Here is a 27,010-nt window from a genome sequence, read left to right on the forward strand (position 1 = left end):
AACAAAGTCACTGACCTTAAATAAGCACGTGACCTTCTGCTTAGAAACGGTTATCTAAGTTCCGGGGGCACTTTATAAGAGGCCAACCTGAAACCTGACCTTGTTTGACCCGAAGGTCATGACCTAGGAACCTGAAACTTTGACCTAAGTGAGATCACTTAAGGGTCAACACACCCTGTAAATTTGGTACCTTTAGCTTTCTTAGTCCCCGAGATCTCAGGAAAGGGTCAAATTGAACCCCCCTTCCCCCCCGCACCCGAGTGAAGGGTATCTAGCGGGCCACCCGGGCGCGTGTCAAAGCATTACGAGGCAGTGCTGGAATCCGGTGGCGGAACTGGAAGAGTAAAGAAAAAGCATCTATCTTTCGTGTCTCCGTGACTAATTATCCGTCCAGAAGACAGGTTAACACGGCGTCCGCCATATTGTGCATTCGCAGTGGCCAGAAGCTGCAACCTGGGTCATCGCTGTCAATGCTCTCGAGGCGGCGGACGGGCATGTTCGAGCCTTTGATGTATTTACTACCTCAGTTTGAAAAAAAATGAACGACCTCAGGTAAACGTAGGATGGTGTCGTTTTGTAGCTCACTTCGACCCACTTCATTCAACAATAATGAGACCCCTTATTGGACCGATCGACTATGCAATATGGTTTGAACATGTTCGCTCGCAAGTCGTAGCAACAACAGCCTCGACGCCCGGAATTGCAGTCTCCCTCGGCCGCGCAGCGTTTGCCCACCGGCAGGTCTGCCTTCGTGATGAAAGGCGGCGGCCGATCAGCGGACGAAAAAGATAAGGCATCTTGAGGAAAATGGCTGATGGGCTACGTAAATTGGCATTTATTTTTAATGTAGTGCAAAATCAGACTGAGCACAACCTCAATTCGAAAATTGGGCGCCAGTTCACATATCCGCACCCTCTCCATTCACCAAACGCTCCCCACACCCACGCCCCCGACGCCACTCCTGTGCCGGCACACTACAATCTAGCATCTTCAAGCGATGGCGTGGTATAAATACGGTTAGGGACCAGTAAGTTGGACATTTTCCAAACTAGGAAAATTTGAAAGTTTAAACAGATGTTATGTCATTCCTTGATAGGAACTAGTTTTTTGAGAAAAACAGAATATGGCTTATCAAAACATTTTAAAATTTGACAGTGGGTAAATACCATAAATCCGTTTCCGCTCAGTGCTGCCATCTGCAAGGCGTGAGTCGTTGGCGGCCATGCCTATCCACGACAGTGAATAGGTGAGAGGGTGGGGGCGCACCTCACATGCGTGATTTTGATATTAAGATTCTGATTTCTCCCTTACAATTATTTATGCTTGGCTGCGGCATATCCGCTGAGCAACAAAAGTACTTACTTGTGCCGTGGGGTAAGTAAGAGTGACGTATCGCTGTCCCCGGGCTAACAGCTGTCTGGTGATGACTCACGGTGCCCTCATGCGACGCTAAGATGGCCGAGCCATATTCGCATGTGTTGAAGTTCGGCATGTTTGTATGAACCATCGCGTGAATGTTTGCGGGTGGCAAAAAATCGGTGTTCGCGAGTGATTGTTCCCGGTGACTGACCACCGCGGTTTTATTATAGCATTGGTTCAGACGTTGGGGAAGCGTGCTGGCTATTTTTTCCGGCGCTCTGCGTTGAAGCTTAGATGATTGTTTGCTGGATGGTTGTTATTTTTCATGCTTAAGCATCCATAGACTTAAATATTTTCTTGATAGGCCAGGGTGTATATATTTTTTCTATCACACTGATGTATTTCTGGTGGTTTTCACCTTCAAGACATGTTTGCCAATTATAGTTCAGGGTTTTATATACATTTGTTTTGAAGCATTGCATGTTGAGAACATTGAAAATGTTGAAGGACTGGAAAAAGAAAGCAACAACAGAAGCCTTAAAATAAAAAACCTGCAGCCTACCACTTACACTTACCAAGAGCAGGCATGTTCATGGTGAATTGGTTCCCAGATGCCAAGACTTTCAGTGCGACATATTTTTAATTCTAGTCAGTGCCGTACTGGATGGACTATCCAAAATGTTTGACTGGACACACTGCTGGTCCAAAATTTGAAGACTTATGTTATCTGCTCTGACCATGGCAGTTGTGCTGAGAGATGTTGATGTATCAATTGGTATGACTTTTCAAAATCAGTTTGGGGTCTCAGCCAAAAAGATTGATCTAATTTGTCTTGAAATATGATTTCTTCCTGGTTTTGGAGCACTTGAGTTGCCCTTAATTTAGAAGTGAAGAAATGGAATATTTTATATATCTGAAGTTATTTGTCTGTGCAGGAATGACTACAATTCAAATTGATATGAGCTGCCTTTTTGTGAGAAACTTAAAATGGTGTGCAAGTTGGAGAACAGTATCTTGGTTAATCTGCACAGGGGGGCCACTGGTGAGTGCACCTGTCAATGGTCATAAGTGAGACAGGTCAGGGTGTACTTCCCTACCTAACATTAGAAAAATTAGTTGTACACCATTTGTTGTGTTTAAGGCAGGACATATTGTAAATAATCACAAAACAGGTAGATTCATGCTCTTACCTTCAAATTTTTCATAATTACGATGGCGAGCTCCTGCGCACTGCACACACACAGCAGCTGTGACACTGGCGCCATAACTGCGCATGGTCTCAACATTACTGTGCATCAAGCAGCATCAAGAACCATAAAAATGCACAGGGCCAAGGTAACAAGAATCCATGAAATTTGATCCTCGACGCCAATGGGACGATGGGTTGCAGGGGCTTTGGTGGGAATGTAAAGCAAAATGAGAACATAGCGGCTAAATAAAAGCTCATTATACAGCACCTACATATGGCATGGAACATGGATGCCAATGGGATGCTGGGTTGAAGGGGATATAGAGTGGGGAGGTTAGGTTAGGTTTGGTTCAGTTCAGTTCAGTTCTGTGGGTTGGGTTGGGTTGGGTTGGGTTGGGTTGGGTTGGGTTGGGTTGGGTTGGGTTGGGTTGGGTTGGGTTGGGTTGGGTTGGGTTGGGTTGGGTTGGGTTGGGTTGGGTTGGGTTGGGTTGGGTTAGGTTAGGTTAGGTTAGCTTGGCTTAGGTTCTGGTCTATTCTTGGTTAGGTTAGGTTAGGTTGGGTTAGGCTAGGCTAGGCTAGGCTAGGCTAGGCTAGGCTAGGCTAGGCTAGGCTAGGCTAGGCTAGGCTAGGCTAGGCTAGGCTAGGCTAGGCTAGGCTAGGTTAGGTTAGGTTAGGTAGGTTAGGTTAGGTTAGGTTAGGTTAGGTTAGGTTGCATTGGGTTAGGTTAGGTTAAGTTGGGTTGGGCTAGTTTAGGATATGTTTTGGACTATTCCAGCCTGTGTGTTTCATAAACATATCTAAATGCGATAAGAAACAATTTTCATTGCATTATTATTGTTACCTTGGTCCTGTACATTTTTTATAGTTCTTGATACGCAGAAATGTTGTAATCACGCAACAACGCGTAAACGACGCTGGGGAGTCAAGGTGGTGCTGTGCGTGCATCGCTTGGGAGCTCACTATCGTATTTATTAAAATTTGTAGGTAGGAGCATGATTCTACCTGTTTTGAGATTATTTATGATATGTTCCACCTTAAACACCACAAATGGTGTACAATGATTTTTTCTACTGTTAGGTAGCAAAGTACACCAACACTGTGCCACAGCCATACATATGCTATAAAAAGATTTGCCACTATTGGGAAAAGTATGATTGAACCCTATGGCTGGGCCACACTGTACTCTTAAAAGCTGCTGCATATTGCAGTCATTTGTTATCCCAATCCAGGTATCGTCATTTGCAAACACATGAGACATTTGCAGACTGGTCCAACATATGAATGAGGTAACATGATTAAGGCATTAGGTACCTACAGGAGACCATTTGGTGCAAAATCGACATGATGCTGTGTTCAGGTACCCACTCCCTAATACACTGATAAGAGGATAATTGCCTCAATTAGGCCCTGTATTCCCTCTGCTCACATGCATTAGAGGGCTCAAAGGAGCCTTGCGAGACTCAGGTCACCATTGGGGAGAGGAAGGGTCTCAGGACCCCACCCCCAATGTTAACAAAATGCTGGTCAAATCATATGTTAAAAGTATCTTAAGTGATGCCCCTGTTTGTCAGACACAAAAATAGGGGATCTTGATGTCATATGAGTATTTGTAGGGAATGATTTTTAAAAATCCATGAGTCAGGGGAAAAGGTCTTGTTGCCTGTTTGTGTATGGGAGAGAGTGTCTGGATTTCTTCTGAGCTTCCTCTTCATTGGAGGATGGACATTTGAGGGAGAGTGTGCTCAATATTAGGGACTGTGGCCCCTCAAAGGGATGAAGTTTTGTGCATGTCCAGAAGCTTAATAACATGTGCTGGTTATTTTGGGGACCATAGTATTTTGGTTTCAGACATGTAAGATTTCCCCCATATATGATGTTTGTAGTCTCCCCCCTCTCCCTGTCACATGCTTTTCACCAGATTTTTGATCAGCTGTTGTCATTTGCAAGTGTCAGCTAAAGGCTGCGGTGAACTTTTCCAGGAATGCTGCTGCAGCACTGAGTTGTTGAAATGATGGGCAATGAATGATCCAGCTGATGTAGGTCGGCGGGGTCTGCCCCTGACCTCGGCATCCCCATTGGCGTCCGCTGGTGGTCAACAGTTTGTGATCACAAGCCCACTGCAGCAGGTGACGCTGTCACAGGTATGTTGCAGGCTACATTGCCCTGAACTTTTACATCTGAGGTAAACTTTGTCATCGTGGATGATGCTGGCTTGGTTCATGAAGTTCCAAGCGCAAAACCATGCCCAATGGAAGTTTTATTCATGGTCTGTGCTCATGTCAATTTCTTTGTATGTTTTGAAGTTTAAACAACTTGTTTAGCCCTGAACTTTCCCTCAGGTTTGGCCACAGGCAGTGCCTTTCTTACCCAGGAAAACTGGTCACAGATGCTTCCATCTTACCCAGAAAAACATTGGTTTCAGATGGGTTCCATCACACCCAGAAAAAAAACTTTGGGATTCAACTGATTATTTTTAAAGGACTTGTTATGAACATTTTAAATACACATATTTTTGGGATCAGAGCTCACACTAAGCTGTGCTAGTTGTATGGGCTCTGACACCTTCCATCCAATCATGCAACTCTTGGCAATAGCAGAGTTTGGTGACAAAATTTAACATGGCACAGTGGTCAGCACAGTCCACCCAGCCCTCTCATTTTAACTGGCCTTGAATGTGGCTGCTGCCAGTCTGCAGGCATAACTGTCAAGGGCCAATAGTGGGCATTTAAAGTGACTAAAACCCACCCTGCTGTGGGTGGGTGGATCAGAAAGCAGATGCTCTTACCAACTGAGCCATCAGGACAGGCAATTTGGTTGATACAATGCATTATTTCAGATGTTGATGTCATATTTGTGATTTCATTAGTAAACATCTGTTCCTGGAATAATCAGCACCTGCATCTTCCCTGCAAAGCAGAAATCAGATTTATAGAAAAATAAGTACATCATGCAGGCTACCATGGTCCACTGCCCAGTGAATTAGGTGGCAAGGAGAATCTGGTCATAATTTGTTGGACATTGGCCAACTGTTAGGTACCTGTTCAACCTCAGGCACTGCCAGGTCTACCTGGCAGGACAGAATATCTAATACCTAGCAAAACACCAGCCAGGCTATCTTGTTACTGGCCTGGCGTGGTGTGTTTCAGTCACCTGCCGGTGGTTTATTGCACCGGGTGTCATCAGCCAGTGCTGGACGCCTAGTCTCCCGTTCGCCATCTGTTCTGGGTCGACCTGCTGCAGTCAGTGGTGCTGCATCACCGCTGTACAACACTCCCAGCAAAGTGCTTGCACGAAGTCCCCAGCAGCCTCGCAAAAAGATCAAGTTGGAGGAGCGCCTTTCCAGTAGTGACGAAGTAACCCTAAAGCGGCAGAATGTGCTTGATTACAAACTGGACAAGTTGGCGAGCCTCCGTGAGCTGCACGAGGAGCTCACTTCCGAGCTATATTATCTGGAGGATGGTGGCAACATAATGGAGTATCCAGCATGGCAGAAGCGGCCACCACTGCAATACCTCAATTACAAGAAGCGCATGCTTCTGGACTCAGATGATGAGGATGGACCAGAGGTGAAAGTTCCAGTGACTGGTGGCACTCCAGTAGCTGTGTCCACCACACTCCCAAGCCCGATCTCCAAACTGGCTCATTTGAAAGGTAAGTTGTGGCTTGCAACATGGGCTTGGTGTGCTGTTTGTGGCTTTGTTATTTTTAAGGGTGCAAAAGCTGTGGTGGCAGCATTGAAAGGCTTGCCATGTGGACTTCATATGGCAAAGATGGCTGTGGAACAAAGCAGACAGATTCTGTGTCCCAGGATGTGTTTTAAGATGACTGGGGCACTTAAACTTTTGTAGGCCATTTGAAGTCATGTGTTCTCTTGAAGGTATCAGATTTGGGCACATGAGATAAGGAAACCAAGGATTTATATTGTGTGCTGAAGAGTGCTAGATGATGCAACTTAAACTAAACAGTCGTGCAATCTGATTTGCTGAATGGTTAGCTATATGTATGGTCAACATCTTCCCTGTTTGGTTCATTAGAATGGTGACAGTCAGAATGAGGCATTAATGAATAGGGTGGAATACTACTTTAGGGAAGATAATGTAATGATTGTATTGATGATTAGGGTCCCAGCTAGGATCCTATCTTTGTTAGGATACAAATTCCAAGCCTGCTTCTCCAATGTGTGACAGGTTTAGTGTGCATGTCTGTTGTGTGTGTCAGTTGCATGAGCGAAGCGGGCTATGACAGAAGCTCACACAACCTTATAGAATCTTAAAAATTGTAAGCTTTGTTCCAGAAAGTAAATTGTTATGTTTACAGCAGGTGCCTTCCATGCTCAACTTTTGGGTGACTCCGTGACACTGTAGATATCTGTGAAAATTGTGTATATGAAATATTCCCTTCATCACACATGATCTCACACCTTCATCATAATGAAAAAAATGGATGGGGGAAATGGGGCAAAATTTGCTGTTTCCATGGCAACTCCAAAGGGAGACCCAAAGGGATTACCTTGTATATCTAAATGGGAGGTCATATGTCAACTTACAGCCACCTAACCTCACTTGATAATTAACAAGAAGGTGGTCCTAGGATCAAGAGAGATGAAAGGCCCTTTTTGTTCAGCTACATGCCAATATTTTTCAGCTGCTAACTCATCTGTATGGTTTCAAGTGTAAAGTCAGTTACTGGATCCATTATTATGAAAATGGTGATGGGGAAGGTACTTGCATGTTCAGTGGGTGCTGACAAGAAAAGGATGGTTTCTTGTTATCAGATCACCACAAGTTCATGAGGCTTATCATCATTATTAATATCATTATTTACTATGCTAATTAATTAATATTATCATCATCAAGCTTACAGACTGTGTAATTACAATATGTAAAAACAACAGGAAAGTTGCAAATGTCAATATCACCTTAACTTTAATCAAAGCCATCTGTGCATTCCAGTGGTTCATTGTAGTGCCTTGTGCAAGTTCATGATCTTATAAGCTCAGCAAACCCTATGTCATGCTGTCCTTTTGAAGGTGTGCAATGGAGTCAGTCCCATATTTGGTGGCAGATCACAGTCATTTTGAGATACAATATGATTGAAACTATGTGAATCGTAACCCATTTTCACTAACTGTTTAACACTGACAACCTCTGCACCTCCCACTGCTTCACTGCTTGCCAAATGACAATGTGCTTTTGGGACTGACAGTGTGCAAAGTGCTTGACATTTCCCTCTTGTAGGGAAGAAGCTTGGAAGACAGCATGGAATTGTGTTTGGAAGTTGCCAGTTATCTGCTGTTAAAGACAAGCTGAATCCCATGCTCTTGGGTTCAGGTATGCTTGTGATCCATGCATGACAGCATGGACTGTCATGTGTTATGAAATGAGTATTCAACAATAAATGAGTATGCACTGGTGCAAATAGTGCATGCATTAATCATTTTGTGTTATGTGAGTAACCATTGAAATATTCTGAGCTTCAGTGCTATTTTAAGCATTAAAATATGTGTAGCAATATGTGTGTAAGGCTTAATGCATCTGGGTGTGTCAGCATATATTTTTAGGGCATATCTGTTGTCAATGAATCTCAGATGAACCACAATTGTCCATTGTGCCCTCCTGGTGTTTGTTCATGTGGGGGGGAGGGGGGATGGGGGCTATTAGAGCCCACCTCCGCATGTTGATTGTGAGCCAGTGGATGTTGGCACTGAGGGTGTCAGTGCATGGCTCGTGCCAGATGTCTCGAGGGGGTGGTGTCTCGTTTGACCGAACGTCGTTTGACAGGCTCGGTGGCACCGCGCGGTCCCGGCCGGCCGCCAGGCTCGGGCTCCTCGTCACATTCCCTGTCGGATCCACCCAGCACTGAGCACATGGTGGAGAAGGCAAAACAGGTATGGGTGGGCAGCACTCACTGGCCACCATTGTAAGGCAGGCACAACAGATAATGGGGAATATGGTGGGGCCTGCCACCTTAGTCCAGTGTGCCTCAGTGAGTGTGCCTCTGTGGGTCTCAAAGGAGCCCCTCAGGTTTAAGCAGCTGTTGTTTGTGACTTCTGAGCTGTTAAGATGCATTGTAGCCCCCTCAGAAGCAAAGCTGTGGTGTTCAGAAACACCAGTTTTCATGATCTCACTTCTAGCATGGAAAAGTTGTGGCTTCCAAATTGTTGTTCTTGCACACTACAAACATATGCATAAGCAATATGAACAGGCACAAGCACATGCCTATCATACACATAAACAAGATAATTGTTGTCTTCAGAGGACAGGGGAGGAGCATGTTCCTTAAGCCATGGAATTAAGGTGTCTGGTTAGAAAGTGAGGGAGTGGTAGATTATCTTTTCCCAGGCATGGCATATAGCCTGTAGTTATAAAGCTATACTGCTAGGTATAAGCATATAACCACTAGCATATAATTGTACCTACAGATGATGCCTCATGTAATTGTTTTTATTTATATTTGAGTGATAGGAGAGGGCTATGGAAATAGATGGCCTGTAAAATTGACAATGAAAACAAATGATTCACTTTTTTGAGCCATGTTGTGTCTGAAATGTGTGGTAGGACAGTGTCTCAAACTTAGGTGTTTCTTGGTGTCCCAAGACATTATGTTTTCCACAAATATACACTGGAAAGAATGTAAAAAAATTGTGCTCTGTGAGCGACGTCAGATGGAGGCAAGCTGTTCCTCCAACTTCGTCGGCATCACGCGCGACACTCACAACTGAATGAGCGATACTGCTAGCGTGTTGTAGCCGAATGTCTTAACCATATCACACATAATCTTTCCCTACAATGTGTTCAGTGCCCAGGTCTGTTGCTGCTCACCCACATGCTGTTCAATGACACCGATGCGCTCATACACCGGGCCCGAGCACGCACCCAAAACAACAACGTCTCTTGACGGACCAGGGAGAAGCGCGGACAATATCTCGTACACCGCATGATGCAGCGTGTCTGGATTGCACGTAGAAATCATTGTAACACAGGAGAAACTGATACGAAATAATTTCATGTCACGGTTACATGTACCTGTAAATATGGAGTGAATTAGTTATATATTGATGAATGAATAGTTTTTCATTCTTTTTAAATAGAATTTCTATTGAAGTTGCATTTGAAACTATCAAAAATGGGTATTGTACAAAATGTATAATGATGATGTCAAACACCATCCCACTCATTTGGGCATGCGGAAAACAACGGCTCCGCGAATCTCCGACTCTTGGGTAGGATTTAGCATTGGAGAGGAGGCATATTCTCCACCAATAAATCCAAGCTGAATACGTGATGAAAATGCAAAAATGGCCATTAAACGAAAGCATGGAATTTTTCCTATTGATCTACAGAGCGTCGCCACAATCATGACCGAAGTATTAAGTTAAAGCGTTGTTCCTTGCTCTCCGCCGAGCATAACTTTAGCTGGTGTATTTATACAATTATTGACGTTTTGAGATCTGACTTTTATTTGAGCCAGGTTTTGCCAATCAAATTTTTTTTTTCAAAATCAAGAAGTTACTAAAAAGCAATATTGGAACCAATTAATAACCGACAGCGGCTCTGTCGTTGAATACTGCTGTTGCGTGCGGGCCATTTATGTAGCCTACCAACCTTGTTTTGGAGGAGCCGCACGAGGAGCTGATAGCGCGACTGGCTGGCAGTGTGAATGAGGACAATATATCGATTTAGCTCAGTATCATACGCTGAGAAAAGTATTGTATCAGACTCAACGCCGGTGAGTAGGTGTAGTGATGCTAGCTTTATGCAGCTGGATTGCTCTGTGAGGCGAAAATAATTCCTCCGCCCCTGGTGCATTGGCCTCCCGGCCCTGATCACGCAGCAGCCTGACGTCCCAGGTGGTGTAGTTTTGTACATAACTTTGTGGAGGGGTGGGCAGTGAAATCTTTTATCCCGTACAAATGGTGCAAACCATGCTGTCCCTGACTACGGCCAAGTTTTTTATCAAAGTTGGGGAGAGGCTGGCATCCTGTCCAACTATAGATGGAACTGCACATTTGTTCGCAAATTAGGCGCGCCTAAGTCAGCAAAAGCCTAGGCGGGCATCGCGTTGCCCCAGAATCTTTCCTCTGGGTGAGGAAGAGCATACATTGGCAAGAATGTAGCTGCGCCAACTACCATGCCCCAGATGCAGCCTATTTATACTGTGGCTTTTAGACATTTCGATCATAAACTTACCATCATGTGTTCCGCGGAATGGTGCAATAAGTGCACAACATTTTAAGCGTGTGCTTCTATCAGCCTTTATTGGGACTGACACTTTACAATAGGATTATTGATATAAACCACTTTCTATCAGAGTTACTTAGGAAGCTAGAAAATTTAATAATTGCAAGCAGCCAATTTCTAATGGTCTTTGCCAATCACTGAAACCAACTAGAGCATGGTGTTTACTGTCATCTGCTGCCAAAGAATGTCCTTAAGTGCCAGCTGTGAATGCGGTGTAGATTCGTTGAGGTTGTATTGGTCTCACTACAAGCTGTGATTTTAATTTTTTTGTTCTCTCCCCCAAGAGCCAAATTCAAATTTCAGATACTGTGGTAAGATGCGATGGGTGTTTTATAGCCATGTTTATTGCCGAAAGTGTTTGTTTTAGTGCTGTGTTTGTATTAGTATCATTGTCACATATTTTGTATTTGTGTCCCCATTGTATGTGTATCTTGTTAAGGCATCCTATCCCAATAGTGAGCATTTGTAGCAGTTGCCTCCCATGCTTAGTTGATGTTGCTGGTGTCATTGCAAGAAAGTGAGCAGTGCATTTTTTTGCAATGACACCAACATCCAGTAAGAACATTGGAGATCAGCTGCTATAAGTGCTGGCTTGCAAAACAGGTGGGAAAGTGGAATGGAAAGCCATGCATTATGGGTGCCACATAACCATGTGCCATTGATGTGCCCTTTAACTGCAAGCTCATCATAGCCACACATTGGCAGATTAAACCACAAGAACTCATTTCAGCTGACTGCTGTGATGGTCAGTTACAAGTGCTGACTTACAACTGACTGATTACCATGCAGTACCTGGTGTGTTATTGTTCATTGCAGCTGGTGCAGCCCATTGACATTGGATCACTGCTGTTCCAGGAGGCGCAGGTGATGCAGCGGATCAGCGACCTCAGGAAGCAGGGCATCTGGTCTGAGAAGCGCTTACCCAAAGTGGCCGAGCCCAAGCGGGTCAAGGCCCACTGGGACTACCTCCTGGAGGAGATGCAGTGGTTGGCGGCCGACTTCGCGCAGGAGCGCAAGTGGAAGAAGGCGGCGGCGCGCAAGTGCGCGCGCATGGTGCAGAAGTATCATCAGGACAAGGCCGCTCAGGCTGAGCGGGCTGTCAAGGACCAGGAGCGCGACCTACGCCGTGTGGCGGCGTTTGTGGCGCGCGAGGTGCGGACGTTCTGGACCAACGCTGAGAAGCTGGTTGAGTTCAAAATCACGGCGCGGCTGGACGAGAAGCGGAAGAAGGCGCTGGACCAGCACCTCAACTATATCGTCAATCAGACAGAGAAGTACAGTGAGAAGTTGGTGGAGGCTCTGCAGCAGACAAGCGCGCAGCCCAGCCGCGCCTCCTCGTCCGGGCTGGCGCCCGATGCCGGCGCCCAGCTGGACGGTAAGCCCTGGTTCCGGCCGGGCCATAAGCACCACCAGGCGAGAGGATCATTGTGTATGTGTGTGTGTTCAGGTGCGTGCAGCACGTCTTAAGGCCATTGCCAGACAAGTTACAGAGCTCCAGATGAATAATTGTATGATTGATTGTTTTTCTGCACTGTTCTTTTGGCATGCTTCACAGCATTGCAGTGAAATGAACAGCTGGGTTCTAGATAGAGCAACATTTCCAGGGAATCAAACAGATTGGGTAAACTCTTCTTGTGCCCACCCAGAAAGATTAATCTTGATAAAGTCCTGGGATCTGGTGAGGTGGCTGTAATAGCCAGGCATTAATTGGGTGGGGGCTGCCTGTGGGTGACGTGGCCGTGGCCGCCGAATCGCTGCCGTCATATGCCGCTGTGGCTCATCATATTACCTAGATCTGCCCTTAACCTCCAGTGATGGACATTGTTACTGAGTCACTCGCATGTGTGGTTACCATTTCTGGGACTTACTACCACCAGCCTGTGTTATAACTCAGAGGTTTGGTGATAGGTAAAATTGACCTTGTGGTAGCATGGATATGAATGTATCACTGTGTGCCTACTCCAGAGAAGTGTGAAGAGAAGTGAAGTGTATGGCACATATGTCAGATGTGCATTGTGACATTGGTGCCACTGGTGGTGCTGGTATTAGTGGGCTTTCTGACACTCTTTTTTAACAAGGGATTGTATTGCATCCAGTACATCGTAGCCCCAATGTGTTGGTTTGGGGTTACGCTGTTAGTATTTGGTGATCAAGACTTGACCTTTGCATTATCATGCCTTGCTTTCTCCTGTTACTTTGAAATGTATTCAGTATGGGGTGTGGTGCATGTTTAATCACATGTTCTGAAAATCTGTTGAGTTTCTAGGGTTGAGATGAAAATGACACCGTTTTTGGCACCTACGGCGATGTCATATTCTGTGGAGACGATTTTAACACTCTACTGGTCCGAGATCTTAGATAACAGAATGTGAAGGCAAGCAATGGTAGTTTGTCTTACTGAGACTTGGACGTGTGTAATTCCGCGCTTTCCGTTCCCCCACCCCCTCTTCTCAACACACAAGTGAACTGCCAACGTGACTGTGTTGCCATAACACATTTCGAGGTGAGCATCTGTTCCCTATCGCGCTTGCCCTGCCGATGTGGCAGTGGGCCATGTTGCACAGAGTTTGACGCGCACCCGGCGCGCCGCCACAGACGAGTTTGAGCCGCACTCGAGCTCGGAGGACGATGAGGAGACGATCGCTCTGGCCGAGCGGCACCTGCAGCAGCAGGACACGACGGCCGAGGTGAGCGCGCTCCAGCGCGAGTCGCAGCTGTCGCTGGACGCCGTGCTGGACCAGCTGCCGGCCGGCTACCTGGAGAACCGCCACTGCGACCTCGACGCCGCCAGCGCGAAGGTACGGAGTATGATGCGGATAGCCGCGATGCACAGCCGCGCTAATAGATCGTTCGGAAAAAGCACTGGTGAGCATGTCTTGGAAACTTAAGCCTGTGTATAAAGTGTGTGCCACACTATAATGGTAAGAAGTTTTGCCCGAACGGTAAAGAGCAGCACCGTGGCATACTTTGCCGCATCAGTGCCATTCCTAAAAGCTTCGCATCGAAATTGAGTGGTTTTGTCATTCATCACACCCACTGGTAACTTAAAATATCATTTGTCCCCTGCATGGAAGCACTCGCTCTCTGAGAATATTTCAGACCTCGTGCAGCGGGGTGGCTCGTTCGTGTTCTGCGTTGCCTAACTCACCGTTCGGTGCCGGTCAGGACTCGGCCGTGAACTCGGACGACGACTTCGAGGCGGAGTCTGGCGCGGGCAGCGACGACGAGGCGACCATCGCCGAACAGGAGGGCACCGAGCAGCACGAGGACCACGCCAAGGAGATCAACCAGCTGCAGGTGAGCCGCCGCTGCCGCCAGTGTTGTGCCATCCAGCGGGTTGTCAGGGGTTGATGGGTGCTGGTGAAGCCCAGAAACACACCCTGCAGGTGAGCCGCCGCTGCCGCCAGTGTTGTGCCGTCCAGCGGGGTGTCAGGGGCTGATGGGTGCTGGTGAGGCCCAGAAACACACCCCTTTGAATCGTGAATGCTGTGAAATCGGGGATGCCGGTAGTGGTGTGGTTAATGCATCTGCGTTAACCAATACGCGTCTGGGAAACCAGAGGTGCGGGTTTAGATTCCCCGCGGTGCCCGCCCTTCCTGCCAGGGTGAGAGGCGGGCGACGCCATATAGCCTCAGCAGCTGAGTGCGTCGTAAAGCCCCAATGACATGTCATGACAATGCTGTGAAGTCGAGTGGAATTATGGTAGAGTCAGTCAAGAATAATTGGAAAATGTGGACATGTTAGCTAAAAAGTTCAAGTTGTTTGAAGCTGGCCATGAATTAAGATGGTGTTATCCTGGGTCCGGTTGTAAATATTCCCATAATAACGGTTGGTAATTGCCGTGCACCTGATTTGCCCTGTAAACCTGCCACTGCTGTATATGTAGTTTTTCAGGCCCAATAGCTGGGGCAGAGAAAGCCGTCATTTCTTCCAGTCGGTTTATGAATTGAGCTGCGCGTTTTTCAGGATGAAGGTGAGATGCCTCTGAATGAGCTCATGAAAAAGTACGTCGGTGGCTCGACTGCGGCCGGTAGCGAATCCCAGAACGAGTCTGAGAACGACGGCGACGACGAAAATGCTACGGGAGACGAGGACGACGACGAGGGTACGGTGGACGAGGACGACGTGGAGGAACAGACGGAGGACGAAGAAGATGAAGAGGAGGAGGAGCAGGAGGAGGAAGAGGAAGAAGAAGAAGAAGAAGAAGAAGAAACCGAGATGGAGATCGGGCTGAAATCGTTGCTCGACGTGAACGCCAGCGACGCGGGAGACGCCACGAAGGTACGCTATCTGTACATGGTTATTACATGATTGAAGCAACATGGTAGATCACTGACAGCACATGCACGAACGATGAAGTGTTTTAAGTTCAACGTGACCTGAAGCTCGTGGGGTTTCGTAAACGCCAGGACTGCGTGCCTCGCGCCGCATGACTCCGAAGTAGGAGGATGCATGGGCTGGCTGGTCCCGTCGCTGTCGGCGCTTGGCATGGCGGTGTCCTGACTCGGTGTTCGGTTTCGGCAGGCAGGCCTGTCCGGGCCGGCCGAGATCACCGACGTGGCGGCGCTTGCCGAGACGTTCCAGCCCAAAGGCTACACGCTCTCCTCGACCACCGTCAAGACGCCGGTGCCGTTCCTGCTCAAGCACTCGCTGCGCGAGTACCAGCACGTGGGCCTCGAGTGGCTGTCGACCATGTTCGAGAAGAAGCTGAACGGCATTTTGGCGGACGAGATGGGTCTGGGCAAGACGATCCAGACGATCGCGCTGCTGGCTCACCTCGCCTGCGAGAAGGGCATTTGGGGACCGCATCTAATCATCGTACCCACCTCGGTGCTGCTCAACTGGGAGATGGAGCTGAAGAAGTGGTGTCCTGCCTTCAAGATCCTCACGTACTACGGTACGCAGAAGGAGCGCCGCATGAAGCGAACTGGCTGGACGAAGCAGAACTTCTTCCACGTGTGCATCACGTCGTACAAGTTGGTGCTTCAGGACCATGGCGCCTTCAGAAGGAAAAAGTGGAAGTACCTGATCTTGGATGAGGCTCAGAATATCAAGAACTTCAAGTCACAACGGTGGCAGCTGCTGCTCAACTTCCAATCACAAAGGTGAGGATGGAATGCCCCAGTTGGGCGACGCAGCGTGTTCATGCACGTGAGAAGCGTGGACTAGCATGGACGCCATTTTCGAAATTCATTCCGGTAGAAACTTTGGGGAGTTAATTTGACCCCACCTCCATCAGAGCGCGTTCAAACGCCACTGTATGTCGGCTTGTTGACATCTCGCCTACCAGCTGCACAATCCGCTGCGGATTCTGCAGTCAGTTGGGCTGGTGTGAACGGACGTTATATGTCGCGGCCCGCCATGCTGCTGCCAGATAAGGAAGTGATAGCAGGCTTGTCTACCAATGTTCTCGCCACGAGATTAACGCCAACGAATGTCCGAGTCATGGGTCCACGGACGTTGCATTGGAAGGGGCTGTTGGGCGCAATGACTGTCCGATGGCTCGGTCTCGTCCCGTATCATAAACCTATCATAAACCACCCTCTGTACACCCATCACGTATCAGTCCCGGGGAGAGTTGGATAGGTCCGCAGTAGTGTGTGCCATGTGCAGATGTGCTGTGCGGCGCCTATCCGTACAGCCAGTGGAATGTTGTACCCAAGAGCCCAACGCAAAATGCTGTGATCTGGCACGCACTCCGCAGTCGTGTGCGATTATTTAACCCAGTCAGACGACGCCCCCGGTTGGCACGAAGGATATTACGAAAGAAGATTAACAAAAGCAAGTGTTCGGGATAACGTCGTCATTTGGGGTTTTACGACGCACTCAGGTGCGGAGGCTATATGTTGTCGCCTGCCTCTCACTCTTACGGGAAAGGAGGGGGGGGGGGGAGGGGGGGGGGGGGGCGGCTGTTTACGTAAAGGCGTTAACCACTGCACTAACGGTACCCTCCTGCTAGCATCAGGTGTCGAGGGTCAATTGTAAAGTATCAGTCAGTTGTATCGTCATGGATGCGCTGGCGTTCCCGAGCCATGGGCGCTGTTTGGTGAACGACTGGGCGGTTTGGTGACTGCCGCTGTCTTTTTGACAGACGGCTCCTGCTGACTGGCACGCCGCTGCAGAATAACCTGATGGAGCTGTGGTCGCTGATGCACTTCCTCATGCCGCACGTGTTCGCCTCGCACCGCGAGTTCAAGGAGTGGTTCTCCAACCCGGTGTCAGGCATGATCGAGGGCAACACCGAGTACAACGAGAGCATTATCAAGCGGCTGCACAAGGTCCGTGTCTGACGCTCTACTCCTCGTGTAATCAGGCGAGGGACGAGTTGGACTGGCGGGCCGCATGTGACCTGGTGGTAAACTTGCCCGGGAGCGGATAATCATGGAATGTGAGGTGGCCTAGAGGTTTTGCAGCGTTCACGGCTGCGACGGTCCGGGCGCCTCGCAGATCAATAGGCCAGTCTCGTTTCCCGGCAACCAGCGCGTGGGTTTACGGGCAGAAAGGCTGGCAATACGGTCTGTGAGGGCGGCGGAGGAATGTGGAAGAACAGCTGTTTGCTTGCTTGCTTGCAGCCGATGGTTCAGCCGCCAGATTCGGTCGTTTCTGCAGATCGGCTTAAGTGATCAGCTGTTGGTGACGTCTGCTGTGTCGGTCAACGGATTGTCAGCAAGAAAGTTCGGGATATTTTACAACGCTGTTGCGCTCTGCTCGTGGTTCCTGTTTGACAAGCTCCGGATGCCAAACAGACATGTCCAATGTGACTGAGAATGTCTGATACGGAGAAGTTCTCGGATGGCCACTTACGCAGCGCGGCCGTTGTCCAGGTGCTGCGGCCGTTCCTCCTGCGACGGCTGAAGACGGAGGTGGAAAAGCAGCTGCCCAAGAAGTATGAACATGCCATCATGTGCAGACTCTCCAAGCGGCAGCGCTACCTCTACGACGAGTTCATGAGCCGCACCAAGTACGTATGGCCATGGGTTCATTGTAGATCACCTGACATTGATGGTGGGATATTGGATTGGGGTGGGGAAGGGCTGGTTGAAACCTTTCCAATGTTTAGATCAACTTGCGCCATTTGAAGTTCTGCCTGAGCCTGGGTGGGACACTAATGTTGATGTGCGAAATCAGTGGTAGCAGTGCAGACATGGTAGGGTCTTGCCGGCTTTGCGTACTCATGGCGAATGTGGACGTTGCCTTCCTACAAGGTGTTTTCCCCACTTGGCGTCAACACGCTGCTCGCTTTGCCCGCAGGACCAAGGAAACCTTGGCGACGGGTAACTTCATGAGCGTCATCAACATCCTGATGCAGCTGCGCAAGGTTTGCAACCATCCAGACATGTTCGAGGCGCGGCCCATCGTGTCGCCGTTCCGGATGGCGCGCATCGAGTTCGTCACGGCCTCGTGCGCGTGGAGCGCTCTCCAATACGACCCGTTCAAGGTAGGGTAACAGACGGCGGCGGCCGTCTGACGGACGTGCCCTGTTTGAGCCGATTGTAGACATGTGCTGCGTATTGAGGTGCCCTTTTCCACCAGAGTGGCGTTGTTGACTATGGTGGTTCATGCAGCTCATAGACGAATGGCTTGTCTCGTTTCTCGGGCGCCGGCTCGTAGTCGCCCGAGCAGAAAGGCCTGCTACATGCTGACGGGTCAGTGCCAGTCATCGTGCTATGTGCCCGACCCGGCTCACCCGATACTTGATGTCATCGAGAGAGGCAGGTACGATGACGATGTCACTACCGATAGATTTGGAAGACCGAACATTGTACAAGCATTGCTCTATGCGGCCACAGTGGAGCCATGGCTGCTGTCATGTACAGTCGGCTGCGCGACCTGTATTGGCTGATCGTAATGAAAGCGAATGTGTTCCCGCAAATAGCCTACCAACGGCTACGCGTCACCGGGATCTCCGCCGGCAGCACGTGGATCTGAACTTCCTGAATCTGCTGCTGGCCGACCTTGAGTTGTCGCTGACGGCGTTCGCGGCGCACCGGACGCGCCGCTTCCAAGCGCCGAGCCGGCTGATCGAGGAGGTGGACTTGCGGCCGCCGCCACCGCCTCGCTGTCCGGCAGGCCGCATCCGACTGCACGTGCGCGCCACGCCGCCGACGAGCGGCGTGTCGGCCGCGCCGCCCCCGCGGTTGCCGACGCCGGCTCCGCCGCGGCCGCTGGCGCCGCCGGCCGCCGCCACCGCACCGGCGCCGGCCTCGCTGCGCGGCTACGCGCTACAGGTGGTGCAGGGCGGCGTGGTGAAGACGATCCCGCTGTCGTCGCTGAGCGGCGCCGGCGGCGGTCCGCTGGCGCTGCAGATCCAGCAGACGGCGCAGGGGCCGCGTCTGGTGCCGGCCACCTCGTCTGCCGGCCTGCTGCTGCAGCCCGGCAAACCGCTGCTCGGCCAGACGCGCGCGCTTGGCAACGGCGCCCGTCTCACCACGCCCGCTTCAGGTACGACGCCGCGCGACGTGGCGCGCCTCACCACTACCGCAGACTTGTTGCCGTCAGCAACGCGCATATTTGTGGGCAAAAGGGTACTTATATTGTCATGTTAGTGTGACATGGGGATCCCACTGTCGTTGACCCAAAAGCTGGCCGTGGCTGCACTGAGGTGCCCTTTTCCACCAGAGTGGCGTTTTCGACCGGTGATTCATGCAGGTCATAGACGAATGGGTTGTCTCGTTTCTCGGGCGCCGGCTCGTAGTTTCCCGAGCAGAAAGGCCCGCTTCACGCCGCACAGCCGCGTCGCTGGTCAACGCCGGAGGCGTACGTAACATCTTGGCGTGCACTGTCCGACGTGTTGCTTGTACCGCCGCCTGTGCCACTGGCCAGCCGCCTCGCCGCCGTCCCCAGTGGACCCGCAGTCGCTGGCGGCGATGCTTGCGGCGCGCGGCCTGCCGGCCAACACCAGCGTGACGTTCGCCCGGCTGACGTCCGCCGCTGCGCCCCGGCCGACCGCCTCCAACGCGCTTGTCAGCAGCGTGCCCGCACAGCCGGCGGTGCGTACTCGCTCGGTCCCAGCCAGGCTTCATGCACTCAAGATCAGCGGCGCGACCGGTCGCCTGGCCGCGCCGCTTTTACAGCGGTGCTAGATGGTCCCGCATGGCCAGCAGGTGTGCATGCCCCGTGGTGTACTACCCTCTAGAACTGCGCGGACACGCCGATGACACTATATCGTTGGATTGTTCTTGGCATTGTCAGCTGGTAGCAACCACACAGTTGCATATAGCTGATGTTGGTGTCTCCTCTGCTCCAATGAACATATCGGTACCGACTTTCCTTATGTTGTCTGCTGTCGTGTGCATGACCTGATGTGGTGCCTGTGGCATCACAGGTGAACGCTGCGTCGCCCCAGTCGGCGCCTGCCTCGCGTCCGATGCCGCCGCAGCCACCGCAGCCCACTAGCCTGCTGTCGCCGCGGCCCACGCCGCCGCCGTCGCCCGGCCGGCCGGCGCCCGCGCTGCCGCAAACCAAGCCACACTCCATCTTCCGAATAGTGAGCTTCAGGGTGATGGTGATGGCATAGGGTTGGCGGTGCGCGCGTTCAGGCGGACACCTCGCGCATTTTGTGACCATACACTTCAGCAGTTTATTTTTCATGCCTTTAAAGATATTGAAATGACTGAAGCTCAAATCTTACAAGCAAGTGATGAAAGCAGTCGCCTTTCTGCCTTCGATACAGATGTTACTGGAACTCGTTTCCTTGCCATGACCATGCTATCAGGACCAGTCATTGTTGTCTCATTTCAGTCATGGGCACGGCGGAAGCCGCCAACCCGACTCCTTGGTAGACTTACCGCCGGGATCCTCTGTCGCGCAGAACTCACTGGAGGAGCAGCGCAAGATGATGCGGAAGGAGAAGCTGCTGACACTGTACCGGATCAACAAGCGACGCTGCGAGGCGTGCCCCATTTACGGCGCTGATCTGGTGCAGTCCGTACGCGTGGTGGACGGCGCCGGCGGCCGCGTGCCCGTCTGGAATGGGCTGGCGCACTGTGCGCCGCAGACGGCCGCCGGCGCCGTGCGCCGCTACTGGCACCGCACCGACGCGCTCAGCCGCCTCCTGCCCAGCGTCGACGACGTGCTGCAGCAGATGGACAACATACTCAGAAGGTGAGTGTGGCTCGGTGGCGGGAGGGTCACGGGAGGGTGTGAGTTGCACGCTGATGTGATGAGCTTACATTTACCTACATTCTCTGAGTCGGTGTGATTACTCTCCGTTGTCTGATGGTTTGAGGCGGCCGCGCGCCGGCCGTGCTGTGGACCTGTCCCGATGGCCGCCCGCCCGCGCCAACAGATACGTGGTGTACACGCCTGGCGTGTTGGCGCCGGAGATTCGTCCGCACGTGAGCCACCCGCCGCCGTCGCGGATCGAGGCCGAGCGACGGCGGCGACTGCGGCTGGTGGTCGAACTGTCGCCGCGTGTCTTCACGCTGCACCGGATCGCCAGTGCCATGACCACTCAGTTCCCGGAGCGGCGGCTGATCCAGTACGACTGTGGTAAGCTGCACTGGTGGGCCGAGCTCGCCGTCTGGCCGGTCCGGACGCGGCCACAGGTCCCGGTGAACCCGTTGCCGGTCCCAGTGTGGTGTGCCTCGCGCCCCAGAGTGAATGTTCAGCATGTCTTAGTTTCTTGGGTGGCTGACTGTATGCCATACAAGTAGGCGACTTGCCACATTTATACATATTTAACATCGCTGTTTCCGCGGCGGAAGGTGACGCCTTTTTGTCCTAAGTTCTTGGTTTTTGTTGACTACTATAAATGTGTAGGAATTGTTGGTGCCTCTCAAGCCAGTGTTTCACTGCCGGTGCTACTGCAAATTGATGTCCAGTCATGCCTTACTTGGAAAAAGGACATCAGTGCATAGTGCCCAAATGGTCATGGTTTTTCAGGCAAGCTTCAGGTGATGGACCTGCTGCTGCACAAACTGAAGTCGGAAGGCCATCGAGTGCTCATCTTCACCCAAATGACGCGTATGCTCGACATCCTGGAGCAGTTCCTGAATTTCCACGGCCACATCTACCTGCGACTGGACGGCACGACGCGAGTGGACCAGAGACAGGTGTGTGGGGGGAGAGGGTGTGCGGAGCGGACCGACCCCGCCGTAAATTACCGGGCCGGTGGCTCCGTGACCGAGCCCGGTGACGACCGGCGGCACAGCAGCCGACTGTGACGGCGGGACGCGGTGCCGGACGCGCCATGGGGCCGGTCCTCGGCGCCGACTCGCGCGCCTGGCTCCCGCCACACAGACACTTGGGAATGGTTAGCTTACTCGATATCGATACGCTCGGAATGCGTGCCGGAATTCGCGTGAATCGCTACTCTTGTTTTGGGCAGTTGAACAATTAAAAGATACCGCGTCGAATAGTTACGCGGCTTACAAATGTTTTTCCTCCATGTCAAAGAAACGGAATCGCCATGCATCGCCACACTCATCAATTTAGGGATATTGGATTCAGGCCTTTACCCTTCTCGGCGCTCGTTTATCTGTTGACAGGTTTTATTGCATCATGTTGAAAAACCGGCATCAAACATGGTCAACTCAGCACGTTGGCTTCATTTGCTACCTTGAGGCCCCGTGCAGTGTTGGATCTGTGGGAGGCCCTCGGGTATATTTTGTTTTGTGCTATACGTGCGTTGTATACCATGGCAGATGTTCAGGCCGGTGTCTCCGGACGCTGATCGAAGCGCCTGAATGGGACGAATGTTTCGCGTGTTGCCCCTGCGGCCGTGATAGCGTGTGCCCGCGGTCCTGCTGACGGTCAGTTCGCCGTCGGCAGGCGCTTATGGAGCGGTTCAACGCGGACAAACGCATCTTCTGCTTCATTCTGTCGACGCGCTCGGGCGGCATAGGCGTCAACCTGACGGGCGCCGACACGGTGGTCTTCTACGACTCGGACTGGAACCCGACGATGGACGCGCAGGCGCAGGACCGCTGCCACCGGATTGGCCAGACGCGCGACGTGCACATCTACAGGTGGGGCGCGCGGGCGCCGACGACGGTGTCTGGACGGCACCGCGAGCTGCAGGCATAGCCTGTCAGCGTCCCGGGCAGCGCCAGGTTGTTGGTCCCAGGTGAAACACCGCTTCTTCTGGTCGAGTGTTGTGTAAAGTAAGTGCAATGTAAACAGCGCTGATTTTAAATTGGTCGATGATGTTCTGAATGTTTGGTCGCGATCTGACAGATGCCTTTTTTTGCTAGGTTGGTGAGCGACAAAACGATCGAGGAGAACATCGTGAAGAAGGCCAACCAGAAGCGTCTGCTTGGCGACCTAGCTATCGAGGGCGGCAACTTCACCACGGCGTTCTTCAAGAAGGGCACGCTGCAGGACCTGTTCAACGTCGACATGGGCGAGGACGACGCCAACAAGCGCATGGCCGAGGTGGCGAAGCGCAGGCCCGACAAGGCCGAGGTGAGGTGACGGATGCCACCTGCTGATGCAGCCAGTCTCTGATGTTCTCATGTATGTTATGACTGTCGGATAATACTAGGACAACTTGTCAGCTGTGTGGCTCGTGTGGCATGGGAGAACTGGTGCCGTGGCTCAGTTCCGGCGAGAAGGGCGCGGAAATCGTGTCGGCCCCGCCTGGCCGGCCGACTTTGACCGGCTGGCCGCCAGGTGCCTCTGCCGCCCGTGTCGGCCGAGGTGGCGTTCGAGACGGCACTGGCCGCCGCCGAGGACGAACCAGACGCGCGCGCCGCCTGCACGGCGCGCGCCGAGGCCGACGCCCAGATGGCCGAGTTCGACGAGAACATCCCGCTGGAGGAGGGTGCCGACGTCGAGCCGGACGTGTCGCGCGCAGAGCTGGAGGTCCGACAGCTGGTCAGCCAGGTGGGTACGCGAGCGAACGCTGCCGGACGCTGCCGCAGTCGGCAGTGCACAAGGTGTTGGGACGGGGGCTGCTGAAGCGGTACGCAATGTCATTGAACGGGCGCTTGTGGTCGCTGAGTCCGCTTAACAATTAACGCGATGGAATGTTGGTTAACTCCGCGCTGGATTGTCTCGTTGGGTTGTACATATTGCGACCACATGTGGTGCGGGTTCCGCTGCCGCCGCGGGCAGCCACTGACTTGCGGCTGACGGCTGACGGCTGACGGCTCGTCGCTCTGTTCGTCCGTCAGCTGACTCCGATCGAACGCTGGGCGGTCGCCTTTGTGGAGGAGACGGACGACGGCTGGCAGCGCGAGGCCGAGCGCGTCGCCGCCGAGATCGACGCACGCAAGCGCGAGTGGGAGGCGGACCACCAGCAGGCGATGCGGCAGCAGGAGCGGGACTCGGCTCCCTCGGACGCCGAGTCGCTCACTTACGTGGCCGACGAGACGAGCCAGGTGCGCCCGCCACCGGCCGTCTCCGCCTGTCGCGTCACGCTGCACCGCATCGACGACCACCTCGACAGCCCCAAAACGCGCTCGCGCAGCACCGTGGACATTAACCTGTGGACGCTGGACACCCACCCGCTGCTGCCGGGCGAGCGGCCGGTGCGCAAGGGCGCCGAGACGCCCGTCCAGAACGGCTCGGCCACGCCGCCGCGCCGCAAGGCCCGGCGCGGGCGCGCGCTGGGCCGGCCGCGGCGAGTCGTGGAGGACTAGCGCTCCCCCCCCCCTCCCCTCATCCGCCCCCTCACCGCGCCCGCCGAAGTCTTAAAACTAAATGAATTCCCACTATTGCCAGTTCTCAGGCATTATTTGCGTATTCACCGCGCGGAGTGCGGATCCATCGTTTAGTGTGATACCGGTGGCTTCCATTTTGGAGCTGTCATTGCATGTGCTGTCATTGTTGCGCGTGCGCGCGTGTGCTACTGATGCGAATAAAGCCTGTGTCCGGCGGCCTGTTGGTGTTCCTGTCTGTCCCGGGGGGTGCAGTTTCGGTGTCCTCTCTCGGCGGCTGCTGCTGGTACGCGCGGGCGGGGGAGAGGCGCCGCGAGTGGCACCATCACAGGCACGCCCCCCTGGACAGACGTGCACGCCAGCAGGCCCCGGAGCGCACGCTGAAACTGGGCCCGCCCGCCGGACGCGACGCATTACGGGGCGCGGGAGGGGTAAATTCATCACGTGATCGATGCGTGGATCGATCATGCTGGTCCAAGTCGCCGACCTCCGCGCCCCCGTCCAAACTGCGTGGGCCGGCTGTCCAGCCCTCTGAACTGGCTCATTCTGCGTCCTACGCGGATATGAGGGGTTGAAACGGGAGTTACAGAGATGTGTTCCTGAAATGATCCCGAGAACTATGAAAGACTAGAATGTGCATAAGTTTGTGTTTTGGGCATGTTCAGGAATTGTTCTATTGTCCATGGCACAGTTGGTGGGAATGGACAGTTGGCCTTGAGAAATTCGGGGTGGTTCGCAGCTCATTTGGCCCCGCGGAGAATCCTAGGTCCCTGAAATGGCAGGCGGCGTAGATCGATCAGCACGGTCGGGTCCAATGATCTGGTGGGAAATACTTGGGCGCGCATAGAGAGTTGTAGGGTTAGACAAGTAAGAGTTTCAGCGTGTTCCGATTAATTAAACTTGGGAGGTTGTGTTGCACAAAAATTGGCGAAGGCTTGGCCGGGATATATATATATATATATATATATATATATATATATATATATATATATATATATTATTTTGCGAAAGTGGGGATTCCAGTTATGATAACATTTTAGTCCGTAGCGTTTCGATTGTGTGCCAAGTGCGACAGTTGTAATGTTTGGCTTGTTCGGCATTTTAAAGGTATGGTGCATGCTTTTATAACTAATATTGTTTTGTTCTTACTGGGATAGATTAGCCAGGTCGGGCCCCGAAGGTCCCAAGGTTTCCATGTTTGGGTGTCAGTAAGCGATTCCGACCAAAGAGGTCTGGGATGAATCTGCTGACATGGAATGCAAGACAGACAGCCCGGAGGGCGTGGTTTCGATTCCCAGGGACAGTGCTATCTGATGAGCTGGACCGTCCCCGCAGAGGCGCAATATTCTGGTGACTTAGGCGCACTCTGTGGCGGGGGGGGCGGCGCCCCGCATGACCGCCAACAGATCCTTGGCGGTAACCGAACGCAGCTGTTGGTTTCATTTCACCACCGGAGGGCGGATTGGGAAGTGCGGTTCTTTATGCAGATCGCTCGTCGTGGTCATAGTTTGAACAACTTTTCTTCAGTTGTCCTCTGAGCGCTACAGGCGTGGAAGGGATTGTTGTCTAGACTCTCGCATGCTACAATATGTAGGCTTACTGAGTTTTGTCTCACCATCCATGGTGATAAATTCCAGCCTGGACAATGCGTTGCGTTTTCCGTCTAACGGATAGCAGGATGTATGGTCACCTTTTTTTAACCTCGTCCTCTGTGTCGCCTACTTGCTGGAGCCACGTGGTCAGCTAAATCTAGACTTTCCTTAATTTTTCGTTCTTTTCGTTTTGTTTCGCTTCTTCGGCTTCTTTTCGTTCGACGTCAGTTTTTTTTGCCTTTCGTGCACCTGTAGTTTTGGTTTGTGCTTAGATGACAGACTTTATGTAGCAAACAGATGCAGCTGTTAGCTGGTTTGCTGTCTGCCAGAGCGTTTCATCAAGTCTTTCCACTTTCATTACGCGAAACGGATTGTCAACCCTGAAGTGCCTCCAAGACTCAGTTAGATTGCGCCGGTCAAACGGCTAGTTTTTTTAGCCCTGCTTCCCTCCACGCTGACTGGTCGTGGTGCCTTTTTATATGTCTGGGTGTAATAATTCACATGGTGGCGCGTCCAAAATGTGTGCAAGTATCTTGGCTTTCAACGCGTCGAGCGGGTTCACTGCCTATCCACATTGTGAATATCCAACCTAAAAGTGTAATACGCAATGCAGTTGTTACGCAGCGGTAATGGGGTAGTGCCGCTGTTCGCCGTTCTTCCGTGGGCGCCCTGAGCCTCCCAGAAATGACAGCGGTAATCTGCTGGTGAATGAAGGCGAGAGCTTAGCACCGTCGGCGAGATGGTGGCATTCACGGCTATGAACGAAAACACCTTATTCCACAGGTGTGGATTTCTGAAAACGCCGGAAACCACATGATGCCGGTAAGTTTGTTACTAGTCTGGCGGATGACTTGTGTGAAGAGACATCGCCGCCTACAATTATTTCGTTACCAGGTTCTGTCTAGTTTTTGTGTTGTCTTTCGTCGTGTTTGTTTCAGTTTGCCCTGGCGCAAAGGGTCGTCGCGGCGGAGGCGGCCGTGCCATATAGCTATGTGTATCGATAACTCGCTGTGAGATTCTATGTGGGCA

At 51.8% G+C, this 27,010-nt stretch overlaps 1 protein-coding gene across 1 annotated transcript; it reads left to right on the plus strand.

Moving 5' to 3' along the window:
• Nucleotides 1–1,177: 1,177 nt before the first annotated feature.
• dom (domino helicase) lies at nt 1,178–24,592 on the plus strand. The gene is made up of 23 exons (XM_037235959.1): nt 1,178–1,246; nt 4,528–4,689; nt 5,695–6,199; nt 7,786–7,878; nt 8,329–8,435; nt 11,644–12,163; nt 13,384–13,586; nt 13,954–14,085; nt 14,755–15,069; nt 15,313–15,893; nt 16,880–17,066; nt 17,613–17,749; nt 18,040–18,226; nt 18,705–19,230; nt 19,633–19,778; nt 20,114–20,275; nt 20,600–20,892; nt 21,077–21,279; nt 21,673–21,842; nt 22,561–22,757; nt 22,983–23,193; nt 23,401–23,613; nt 23,904–24,592. Exons 2-23 carry the CDS (start codon nt 4,567–4,569, stop codon nt 24,369–24,371), a joined length of 5,679 nt encoding a protein of 1,892 aa, XP_037091854.1. The 5' UTR covers nt 1,178–1,246; nt 4,528–4,566; the 3' UTR covers nt 24,372–24,592.
• The last annotated feature ends 2,418 nt before the right edge of the window (nt 24,593–27,010 follow it).

Source organism: Pollicipes pollicipes, unplaced genomic scaffold (genome assembly GCF_011947565.3).
Source record: "Pollicipes pollicipes isolate AB1234 unplaced genomic scaffold, Ppol_2.1 Scaffold_7261;HRSCAF=8764_pilon_pilon_pilon, whole genome shotgun sequence".
NCBI classification, from domain to species: Eukaryota; Metazoa; Arthropoda; class Thecostraca; order Pollicipedomorpha; family Pollicipedidae; genus Pollicipes; species Pollicipes pollicipes.